Source organism: Panthera onca, chromosome B1 (genome assembly GCF_046562875.1).
Source record: "Panthera onca isolate mPanOnc1 chromosome B1, mPanOnc1 haplotype 2, whole genome shotgun sequence".
Taxonomy (NCBI): domain Eukaryota; kingdom Metazoa; phylum Chordata; class Mammalia; order Carnivora; family Felidae; genus Panthera; species Panthera onca.
The window spans coordinates 61,358,824-61,371,333 of record NC_138342.1 but is presented as its reverse complement, the minus strand read 5'-3'; the positions used below and the strand labels follow the sequence as shown (position 1 = coordinate 61,371,333).

The 12,510-nt window shown below is 39.0% G+C and overlaps 1 protein-coding gene across 1 annotated transcript in view; it reads left to right on the top strand.

The window, feature by feature from the left end:
• The first annotated feature begins 511 nt into the window (after window positions 1-511).
• SDAD1 (SDA1 domain containing 1) overlaps window positions 512-12,510 on the top strand; it is a 29,662-nt gene continuing 17,663 nt past the window's right edge. Inside the window, exons 1-9 of the mRNA XM_078446022.2 lie at window positions 512-754; window positions 2,429-2,533; window positions 3,039-3,137; window positions 5,782-5,892; window positions 7,538-7,609; window positions 7,689-7,789; window positions 9,943-10,000; window positions 10,617-10,691; window positions 12,068-12,169. Of these exons, the coding sequence (XP_078302148.1) occupies window positions 665-754; window positions 2,429-2,533; window positions 3,039-3,137; window positions 5,782-5,892; window positions 7,538-7,609; window positions 7,689-7,789; window positions 9,943-10,000; window positions 10,617-10,691; window positions 12,068-12,169 (813 nt within the window). The 5' untranslated portion in view covers window positions 512-664. The remainder of the gene's footprint in view (window positions 755-2,428; window positions 2,534-3,038; window positions 3,138-5,781; window positions 5,893-7,537; window positions 7,610-7,688; window positions 7,790-9,942; window positions 10,001-10,616; window positions 10,692-12,067; window positions 12,170-12,510) is intronic.

Below are 12,510 nucleotides of genomic sequence, written 5' to 3'. Positions count from 1 at the left end.
AGAGAGGGAGACAAAATCCCAAGCAGGCTTCAGGCTCCGAGCTGTCAGCACAAAGCCCCACGCGGGGCTGTAACTCACCGGCCTTTGGATCATGACTTGAGCCAAAGTCGGAGGCTCAACCGACTGAGCCACCCAGGCGTCTCTCCTCATCCCTCCTTCCCACCACCCCCGCAACTCTAAAATAGGATAGTGCTATCTACTCCCAAAGGAAAAAGCTTTTTAGGCTGTGGGATTTAAAAAACGATTAATCCTCATGTGTCAATCTCATAGGAGTGTCTGAATGACGAGATAAACTAATATGTGTGGTAAAAAAAAAAAGAATCTTTGCATTTCATATTATTTCAAAACGTTAAGTAGGAGTGTTTGGCCAAGGGTAGAAAACGTCCCCTCCAGCCCCCCCTCCACGCCCCCCAAAAACCTCGCGTAAACCACTGCAGCGCATTTCGGGACTGGGAGTAAATTTGACACTCGGAGGCTCCCGTAGTCTGGCTTTTTTTTTTTTTTTTTTTTAAGAACCAAGATGGCGCTGCCTACTGAGTGTCCCATGTGCTATTTCCGGTCGTACTCGGAAGCAGGATTCCCACCTGTAGCTGATTCAGTTGGTGGTGGCAGGCGGTGTGAGGTTTCTTAACACTGCTCCTGGCGGATCCAGTCAGTAGCCAGCATGTCTAACAGAAACAATAACAAGCTGCCCAGCAACTTGCCGCAGTTACAGAATCTGATCAAGCGGGATCCGCCGGCCTACATCGAGGAGGTGGGAGTGCGACGCGGCGCCGCTACAGACCGGGGTGTGACTGGTTTAGACAGTAGCAGGGGGAAGGAGTGGAGTGGAGCTGGGATCCTGGTTCGCCCAAAGTTCTCCTGCTAGGTACAGGAGTCCCTCGGGAGGAAAGAAAAGGGGTTTATCTCCCAACCTCACAGAGGTGGAGAGACAGATAGCCCCGCCCCCCAACCTCCAACTTCCATGCAGATTTATCAGCCTTTCCTTTCAGAAACCCCTAAATTGAGGAAGTCTGTAACACTTGATGAATTGTATGTTAGAATGCCTTGGGTCGAACATCTGTTTCTGAGAGCCGGAAATGGACCTCCAGACATAGGATTCAAAGCTGGCAGTGGGGACAGTTAAGTGCAGAAAAGGGTACTGGTCTGGAGGGATGCCAGTGCTCTGGAAGTAGCACCGAGGAGCAGAGAGGACACCTACTGGCTCAGCAATGCTGGGCGGAAGAAAACGAGGTAGCAGTGTGTTAGGAGAGAAACAGGTTTCAATAGAGCATCAGAATGACTGGGCTACTTTAAAAAATATAATGCCCTGACCCCACCGAAGAGTTCTTGGTCTGGGGACTAGAGGGGAATAAGGGATGTCCTGGGAGCCTTGTATAATTGTGGTGACTGATGAACATAAAGGGTGTAATGATATTAGTTCTCATCATCTTAAGGCATATATTAGTGGCTGAGCCACGGGTAGGAAGGGGGGAGAAGTGAGATAAAGATCTTAGCAGCAGCACACCGAGTTCTGGGGCTCTTTCCATACTCCTGTCACAACGGCGGTATGGAGTCAAGAGAGTAGGGTCTTATCTGAAGCATGGAGGGGCGGTAGTTCCTTTTCTTGATCCCTGCTCTTGGAGAAAGCTGGGGACCTAAGAGTTTTGTTTGGGGAAATCAAGAGTTATGTTTTTTGACCATGCTAGGTTTAAGATGTCTATTAGAGATCGAGACAACAGATGTCAGGCAGTTGGAGTTATGGATTTGGAGTTCACTGGACCAGTAAGGACTGCTAATATAAAGAAATATTCATAGTGTCGCTCTCATACACTCACAATTTAAAGCTATGGTCTAGGAATGATGAGTAGATGTAGGGCATGGAACTGAGGCCTGGTAAGTTCCAACATTAGATTGTGTTGTTGTTAGAATTAAACATAATTAAATGAGAAGATGCACATAATGACTTTGGCATATTACAATTGCTGAGTAAGTGGAAGCTATTATCATTATTTTTGTGCCTTAAAAGAAGATGGTAATTTTGACGGCAGAGTTGTATAGTTGTGATATAATTTACACTTTCTGACCCAATATTTTTCTGCTGCTGCGAGTGCTCATATGCACAGAAAATGTAGTAAGGGTCATTTGGATAATAAATGGCAGAATAGATCCAGAATCTGAGTTTTTGACTCTTGCTTTAATGTTCTTTACACCATACCACCTAAATTTCTAATGATAAGGGAAAGGGTCTTTAGAAAAATTTGATGTATCAGTTTTTTTGGAATCTTATTTTGAAGAGTGCAGATAAGGAAAAGATGTTTCTGGACACCTTTGCCATGTCTTTTTCTCCGTGCCACTATCAGAGATGTCTTAGTACTAAGTAATTTCTCATTTTTTACTGAAAAAGTCATATAATAGGAGGTGACTAACTTATATCTTATTTTCCTAGTTTCTACAGCAGTATAATCACTACAAATCCAATGTGGAGATTTTCAAATTACAACCAAATAAACCCAGCAAAGAACTGGCAGAGCTGGTGATGTTTATGGCACAGGTAAGATAATAATTTCTGAAAACAAATAATAATAATTCTGAAAACAAACAATTTCTAGAACAAAGACCAGTTGTTTCACAGTTTGCAGAATATCTTTCCAGTAGTACCCAACCTTATTCCATTCAGGAATGGAAACTTAATGTAAAAAAATATTTTTTTGTTTCCGTTTCTTACAAATGTTATTTTCTTCCTGAGTTGAATTAGAAGATTTCACTAGAGCTTTTTGCAGAACCAACCAAAGCAAAACTTTCAGACTGTTTTTTTTTTTTTTCAAATTCATCATAAGAGCAGATTTTAAACAACATCACACATATTTTACTAATACTGCAAGAACAATGAAAGAGGTCAGAGAGATTAGCATGTAGAATAAAAAAGAAATGATTTGGAACTAGCTACTTCTATGAAACATAGCCTTTTACTCTCCTTTTTCAGAACATCATAAATATGTGCATATGAATTGTAGGAGAGAAAAAGAAACTTCAGAAGAGCCTTTGCTTTGTTACAGATTGGTCACTGCTATCCAGAACATTTAAGTAACTTTCCTCAAGAGCTGAAAGATCTTCTTTCCTACAATCACACTGTCTTGGATCCAGATCTTCGAATGGTGGGTCTAGTATTTGGATTTGATAAATTGTGTTGTTTATATGTGCATGTATTATGTGTTTAAATGAGAACAGCCTCAGCTAAACATCTTAAAACATAAATCAGAATGTGTCACAAATTCCTTAAAATCTTTCTGTGGCTTCTCATTTATACTTAGAGTAAAACTCAAACTTATTAACATGGCCTATAAGTCCCTACATGATCTGCTTCTTGCCAGTGTTTTTGACCTCGTCTCCTGTAGCAGAATGCTGCTCTCCTCTCTGTGATCTTTCTGTTCTTCCAGCATGCTAACCCTGCCAGGAAGCTCTTTTACCTCTTCTGAATATGTGGTTCATTCCTTCTAGTCATTCAAATCTCAAATGCATTAAGAGCCCTAATTTAGCTTACGGTTTTGATTCACTTATTTTTTAATTTGAAGAGTTTGAGTAAAATTCAGTTCCAACTGGGCAATGCCAAGCTGGAATTGATTAGGAGCACTCCCGTAATGCTGAATTTAATAAATTTATTCATTAACTGGCCAGTTGGAGCATTCAACCCATTGTCACTGTAGTGGTTGTTATTGTGTCCTGGCTGAGATCCCCCTTACCAGCCTAGTGCTCCCATTTCCATCACTGGTGGTGAATGTTGGCTGCTGATGGCCCCCAGCTGCCCTCTCTCTGGTGTCTTGTCTTCAGCTAAATGAGAGCCCTAGCACCTGGGATGTTGCCCTCCCAGCCTACAGGTTGTACCTGACTAACCCAGAGATACAAAAGCCTGGCTCTTCCCTCAACGTGGGTCCAACTTCATGTTGCAATTTGTGCTCCAGGACTTCTCTGTGATTGGACTAAAGCTGGTCTCCAGCCAAGGACATATCCTTCCTCAGCTTTTCTTTTCTCTGCCCTGTCCTGCTTCCTTTACTTCCCTTCTAGAAGAGAGCATAGCCTGGACAAATCACTGCAATGAATCTGGCTCTGCTGCTAGGGAACTCAGCCTAAGGCATTTTCAGATTTCATACATCTGCTTTTCAGATACCTCTACAGCAGGTAGAACTTAACACAAATATTATGATCACAAAACATATTAATATCCTTTGCCAAAACTTGTACAATGCTAAGTCTAGAGATTCAGCTTTGTTTCTTACTCTTACATTTTCCCAGGATTTTTCTAATTCTACCATTTTTATAATTCTTTAGGATTTTATTAATTTGATTAGGCCCAACAGAAAAAGAATACCATCTCAGACAAGTCAAGGTTTCAGGCTCTGGGTTGCAAACTGAATGACTCTCACTTGGGATGTGGGACCTGGCAGCACAGCCCAAGAGACTTCAAACTCAAACTATTAGTCAAAAGACTTTTACTTATGTCATGAAACTTTTCGAGTCCCTATAGATCATACAGATTTGAGATTTTGAGTATAGAGACCTAGTGTCTTTCCAAGTACTATAATTAGATTTTCTTTAAGTTTTGTGTGTCTAACAGTACCAACTAAACTGGTCTGCAGGCGTTGTTAAATAAGTAATGTGTGCATGTTTCTTTGTCATTTCTTATGATGATTAATAGGCTTAAAAAATAATAGAGATTTCCTTTGCTAAGACACAAAGGATTGAGTCTGTGTAATTAGCATTCCTCTTTAAAGGAATCATTTGGAACAAACTGGTGGATCCTCATTTTAATTGGTGATGGTGATAACCACCAGTCCTTATCAATTACTGGACTTACTACCTAGTGTGTTTGTTTCTTCCCCAGGACTTTTTGAGTCATTCCCAAGTTTTTGTTCACTCTTTCCTGCTTACACAGCTAGAACTGACTGTGTTTCTTAATGGAAGAAACAAAATATCTATGTATATTAACTTTCACTTAATAAAATCAGTAAAATGATTTTTTTATCTTTCTTTGACACTGTAACCTTTTTATGCCTTTTGTTCATTTCTTTTTTTAAGCCTTAATTATTTTTAGTCCAAATTGTTATCACCTGGCCAGTGGGAGCTTCTCAGTCCTTTTACCAAAGCCCCTGATATTTTTGAAAGCATCCTTACATTCTGGCAGAAATAGTTCCAAACCCCTTTTTACTGCTTTTCCTGCCCCAAGACTTGGAATCAACAATTCTCCAAGGATTACTCGTTCCATTAATGGAGAACAGTTGGTAGAAACCAAACCTTGGGCGATAAGGGTACTCGTGAAAGTCGGTGGTAAGCAGCCGTGCTGCAGGTACTGTTGGGCAATTCTTGGTACTAATGATACTTCCAAGGAACGCCTTGTAAGGTCACAAACCAGGTTGATGATTCCAGATTATTCTGTTCTTGTTACCACACCTTTCTTACTTCTGTGCATTCATTGATCACGTAGGGGTTTGTCATATCTTGACACTTCCTTAAGTAGCCCTCCGTCAGTCACTGTGTATCAGTTATATTACCCTGTTTTACTTTCTTCATGACACGTATCATTATCTGAGATACAACTGTTTAGGTGCTTCCTTGCTTGTCTGTCCCACTCCCAGTGTAAGGTGCACGAGGGCAAAGACTGTACTATTGACTGTACTATTCTGATGCCCAAAATGGTGCCTAGTTAGTAGAAGATATCACACTTTCTTGGGATATATGTACTCCATTTTCTCATTTTAATTTCATCATCATTATTTTATAGTATGTTTTCTTTTCCTTACTTAGACATTTTGCAAAGCTTTAATCTTGCTGAGAAACAAGAATCTCATCAATCCATCAAGTTTGCTAGAACTCTTCTTTGAACTTCTGCGTTGCCATGATAAGCTTCTGCGAAAGGTAAAGGGCAAAATTGCTTCCCCCCGCCTTATATCTCCACATTTAAAGGGCAAAATTGCTTCCCCCGCCTTATATCTCCACATTTTCCCTTGCCGTAACATTAAACTTGTAGAGTGAATTCTTGGTATAGTTAATAATTTTAATAGGAAAAAAATTGATGCTTGTTTGCATACAATATGGTGGTAATAGCTAACATTTAATGAGTGCTTGCTTTTTGCCAGCTACCATTCAGAGCTTCTTATATATTTGTTTACTTACAAAATGAGAGAAGGTTCATTATTACTGTTATTTTACAGATGAAAAGGCTAACGCACAAAGAGAGAGTAACATCCTAGAATCATGGGACATGTTAGTGGGGAAGCAGGAGTATAAACCCAGGCAATATGGCTCCAGAACCCAAGCCTTTTCCCACTGTACTATACTGACTAACTAAATCAGAGCATGGACTGGACACTCATAGCTGTAACAACCCCCAACGGATCTCCCAAAACACTACTTTTTTTTGTTATAAATATTTCCCCATGACTAGTGTTTGCTTGTATAAGCCAGCCTAGAAGCTGAAGGTTTGTGAAAGAAATTTACGAAAGAAAAATTTAAGTTTACATTTTATTAACTGGAGGGCCCCTTAGGTGACTCAGTAGGTCGAGCAAATGACTCTTGATTTCGGCTCAGGTCACGATCCCAGGCGCACGCTGAGCCCTGTGGCGCACTCTGCACTGGGCTTGGAGCCTGCTTAAGATTCTGTCTCTACCTCTGCCCCTCTCTCCTGGTTGTGCTGTTTGCTCTCTCAAATAAATAAATTTTTTCCAAGTGTCGGTGATATTTGTATTGCCAGTATCATCTTGCATGCATTAGGGGCTAAGTAAGTGGAGCAACTTTCCTTTTTTTAAGTAACAATTTTATTGTGATATAATTCACATACGATTCATCTATTGAAAGTGTACAGTTCAATGATTTTTAGTATATTGGCAGAGTTTGCAACCATCACACAATCAATTTTAGAATATTTTTATCCCCCCTCAAAAAGAAACACTCCTCCCATTAGCAGTAGCTTCCCATTTCCTCATCTCTGTCAGGCCTAGGCAGCCACCAGTCTACTTTCGGTCTCTACAGATTTACCTACTCCGGGTATTTCATATGAATGGAATCACACAATATTGTAGTGTATGTGTATGGCTTCTTTCACTCAGCATAATGCTTTCAAGGTTCATCTGTGCTGTTGCATTTATCGGTACTTCATTCCTTTTTGTTACCAAATTTATTCCATTATGTGAGTATACCACATTCTGTTTGTCCATTCATCAGTTAATGGACTATTGGGTTGTTTCCACTTTTTGGTTATTGTGGATGCTGCTGCTGTGAGTATTTGTGTGGACATAGGTGTGGAAATATATTTTCATTTTTTCTTGGATATGTAACTAGGAGTGTAATTGTTGGGTTATATGGTAACTCCATGTTTACTTTTCAGGGCAACTTTCTTTTACATTTTAGCTGTTGCTTTTTGTTTTGTTTATGGTGTCTTGTTAGAGAATGAAAAGTGAATAAAATTAAACTTTCCCCTACATTTGTACTTTTTTCCGAATTACTCATGGGCAAGACTAGAAACGTTGGTTAACGTGTATGTGTTTTTGTTTCTTTTCCTCAGACTTTATACACACATATTGTCACTGATATCAAGAATATAAATGCAAAACACAAGAACAATAAAGTGAACATAGTAAGTACCCTTTTGTTTCCCATGTTTGCAGCATTGTACCAGCAGTGTATTGAGTCTTCCTTCTCCTCATTTTCTTTAGGTGTTGCAGAATTTCATGTATACCATGTTAAGAGATAGCAATGCAACTGCAGCCAAGATATCTTTGGATGTGATGATTGAACTCTACAGAAGAAACATCTGGTAATATATACGTAATTGTCTCTTGAGAAATAGACTCATATTCATTTAGAATTACTACAGAGCACATACACAAATATTTTTCTTGATCTTGAGCTCTTTAATATATCTGTCATAAATTAAGTTGGAAATAAAAATATAGAGCAATCCAAATAACTAGTAACATTGGCTGCCATTTCTTGAGCACCTATATCTCATGTTACCTTGTTCAACCTTTAGAATAACATAATTCAGCTTATCTGGAATTATCCCCATTTTATAGGTAACAAAACTAAAGTTCATAGAGTTTAAGCTTAGTAGCTAGCCAAGGACAGAGCTGAAATTAAAACCTGGATATCGGGGGTACCTGGGTGGCTCAGTTAAGTGTCTGACTTTTGATTTCTGCTCAGGTCATGATCTCATGGTTTGTGAGATCAAACCCCATGTTGGGCCCTGCACTGACAGCACAGAGCCTGCTTGGGATTCTCGCTCTCCCTCTCTCTGCCCCTTCCCCCTACTCACTCACTTGCTCTCTCTCACACAAAATAAATAAACATTAAAAAAAAAAAAAACTTGGATGTCAGACTCTCAAATCTGTGCTATTTCTACTCTGCCACTCTGAAAATTTTTTTTTTTTTTTTTAATTTTTTTTTCAACTTTTTTTTTTTTTTTATTTATTTTTGGGACAGAGAGAGACAGAGCATGAACGGGGGAGGGGCAGAGAGAGAGGGAGACACAGAATCGGAAACAGGCTCCAGGCTCCGAGCCATCAGCCCAGAGCCTGACGCGGGGCTCGAACTCACGGACCGCGAGATCGTGACCTGGCTGAAGTCGGACGCTTAACCGACTGCGCCACCCAGGCGCCCCGCCACTCTGAAAATTTTTTTTTTTTTTTTTTTTTTTTTTTTATTTTTTTTATTTTTGGGACAGAGAGAGACAGAGCATGAACGGGGGAGGGGCAGAGAGAGAGGGAGACACAGAATCGGAAACAGGCTCCAGGCTCCGAGCCATCAGCCCAGAGCCTGACGCGGGGCTCGAACTCACGGACCGCGAGATCGTGACCTGGCTGAAGTCGGACGCTTAACCGACTGCGCCACCCAGGCGCCCCTGAAAATTTTTAAGTCACTTTATCCTCTGTATGAAATACCATGTTCCGTAAACTTTGGTTTATTGATACATTGCTCCTGATTCATGTTTTTTGCTTTTCTTATTTGCTAATTTTTATTTTACTATAAAAGTAATATTCATTGCAACAAAAAAAAATTGGAGAAGCTAGAAAGGTTTTTTTTTTTAAATTTTTTGATAGTTTCACCACCCAGAGATGATCACCGTTAACAGTTTATGATACTGTCTCCTGTCTTTTCTTTAATGTGAATTTTTAAATATGGTTGGAATTTTGCTACACTAATAAGTTTCTATTCATTTTTTTTTTTTAATTTTTTTAAATGTTTTCATTCTATTTCTTAGAGTGCAAGCAGGGGAGAGGCAGAGAGCGGGAAAGACACAGAATCTGAAGCAGGCTCCAGGCTCTGAGCTGTCAGCACAGAGCCTGACGTGGGGCTCGAACTTATGAACCATGAGATCATGACCTGAGCCGAAGTTGGACACTTAACCGACTGAGCCACCAAAGCGCCCCTGTATTCATTTTTTAATTTCACTTATCTTAAATAGGTTCCTATGTCATTAAAAATTCTTCAAAAAAAAAATCTATCTTAAAAATGGCTGCATAATTTTCTGACAGAAGACTGGGCTAAAGTTTAAATGTTCACCTGTGGTTGACTATTTAGCATTTAGCAATCTATGACTTTTTTTTTTCTTCCTTTGTAACCCATGACTATTTAAACTGTGGATTCTAACCTGTCAGAAATATATTTTATTGTTTAGGGGCACCTGAGTGGCTCAGTTATGCATCCAGCTCTTAATTTTGTCCAGGTCACGATCCCAGGGTCACGGGATTGAACCCATCATTCTCTGGGTTGAGCGTGGACCCTGGCTTAAGATTCTCCCTCTCTTCCCCTCTGTCCCTGTCCCACTTACGTGCATTTGCACACATGATCTATCTCTCTCTCAAAAACAAAAGAAAGAAATATATATTGTTTATTTTGTGCCATTGTCAATGCTATGAAATGCAGTAGAATGAAAATTCACTTTGAAAACCTTCATTTGTCTTACCCCAGGAATGATGCCAAAACTGTCAATGTGATAACAACCGCGTGTTTCTCTAAGGTCACTAAGGTATGTGTCTGTAGTCATTTCCAGATGGAAAGTGGAGGAGATGGCTGTGTGGGGAAGAGGTAGCGTAGAGCATGCAGTTCGTGCTTAGTAATGCTCTCTTTGTGCTTGGGCTGCTTCCCTGGTTCATCTGTCCTTTAGAGGCGGCAAATAAAGTTAGGAGTTCTTTAAATGCTTTGTACTAAATGATGCCTTAGTGTTTATTTTGTTTCATCCTATAATTCTTGACTGTTCTTTTGTTGGGCCAAAGCACAGCTGAAAGAAATTTAAGAATATGTTAGACTTTCTGTTAGAAGGGCTACAATGTCACTTTTTTGGTGGTGGGGGGTGGGTTGGTGGCTGGATATAGAAATAAATTCTTGGCAATCTACTTGAAAGATAACAACTATGTAGAGCCTGGATGTTTTTATCTAAAGATTTTTTTAAATTATATATATTTTTAGGACAAATAGCATTATTAAAACATTGTTTTAATTGAGAAAAATGAGCCCATATCCCACCAGTCTGATTTTGTTCCTTCAGATCCTAGTTCTGTGCATGAATAATGTGTAAACAAAAGTATTTATTCTTTGTTGTAAGCTGGGGTGAGTCACTGACTTTTGCTCTGATTGGTCTTTAGATATTAGTTGCTGCTTTGACATTTTTCCTTGGGAAAGATGAAGAGGAGAAACAGGACAGCGACTCAGAGTCTGAGGTTATACGTTCAACAGTAGATGCTTTCTTAGGTTTACAGTCTATCAGATTTCATTTTTGCTTTCAGTACAGATTGTAAAATCCATGACTGCTCAAGTTAGAAAGAAACTTACATGTCGCCTTTATCTTTTATTGTGTTCTGCCATGCTGAGATTTTATCGTTTAGAATTTGTCACTTACATTCACTAAGATTGGCTAAAGAACTAATAAAAGTTAGACTCATTCAGCCTTGTTCTTAGTTCCAAAGCTAACCTTTATCTCACTATATAAACTTAGAATGGAAATTGCTGCCAGCATATTTTTTGAGATTATGTCAACATTATAGAGAATTCAGAGAAGGAGAGGAATAATATCATGGCATCTTTAAAAGGCAAAATCAAGATTTATGATGTCGTGAAATTTTTTTATTAAAAAATATTTTTTAGGGGTGCCTGAGTGGTGCAGTCGGTTAAGTGTCCAACTCTTGATTTTTGCTCAGATCGTGATCTCACGGTTCGTGAGTTCCAGCCCCACATTGGGCTCTGCATTAACAGAGTGGAGGCTGCTTAAGATTCTCTCTCTCCCTCTCTGTCCCTCCCTCACTTGGTTGTGCACTCACTCGCTCTCTCAAAATGAATAAATAAACTTAATATTTTTTTATTAAAATCAAAAAGGAGAAATTCTAAGAAAAAATACCCTTTCCCATTTTAGCATTTTGGTAATAAGAATACTGGAATTTATAATAAGATCTTTTAATTCATTTAATTATTTTATTAAGTAATGTATGAACAATATATTCTTATTGTAAAAGATTTCAGATATTCTAGATACAATAAAAGTTTTCTTAATCTTGTCTTATTTCCACTTCCTAGTTCCATCTTCACAGATAACCATCCTGTTTCCTGTGTATTTATATACGGATGTGTGTGTATTGTCTTATGTATATATTAGGTCTTTGAAATATACATAAATAACATATATATTACTCTGCAACTGCTTTCTTTGTGTCATATATATAGATATACTGATGCATTTAGATCTTCTAAGTACATACAGATCTACCTCATTGTTTTAACCTTCACATATTTCAGAATATGAATGTATTATAGCTTAAGCATTTTCCTCATGATATTATTTCCAATTTCTTTCAATTAAAAACAAAGTTGTATTCTATACTTTGATAAAATTGAAAGCAAAATATAAAAGCAAAAATAAGTGTTGCAGTGAAAATCTTTGTATGTACCTGTTTGTACACATGAGCAGATACTTTTTATTGAATTTTAAGTCATGCTCATTTTTTATAGTGGTTGCAGAGCATAAGTACACAGAAGTCTTTGAAAGGTTTACCATTTGCTTCTGTGCAGATTTTCCTTGTTTACAAAGTAGTCTCTTCTTCAGGATGAAGGACCAACAGCAAGAGACCTGCTAGTGCAATATGCCACAGGGAAAAAAAGTTCCAAAAACAAGAAAAGGTTGGAAAAGGCTATGAAAGTGCTCAAGGTGAGACTCATACCTGGAAAATGTGGTAGGAGTGATTAGACTATAGAATATGGGGTTTTTTTTTTTTAATTTTTTTTTTTTTCAACGTTTTTAATTTATTTTTGGGACAGAGAGAGACAGAGCATGAATGGGGGAGGGGCAGAGAGAGAGGGAGACACAGAATCGGAAACAGGCTCCAGGCTCCGAGCCATCAGCCCAGAGCCTGACGCGGGGCTCGAACTCACGGACCGCAAGATCGTGACCTGGCTGAAGTCGGACGCTTAACCGACTGCGCCACCCAGGCGCCCCTAGAATATGGGGTTTTTAATGGAAGCTGTTAAGAATTTGAAACGAAGAAATAG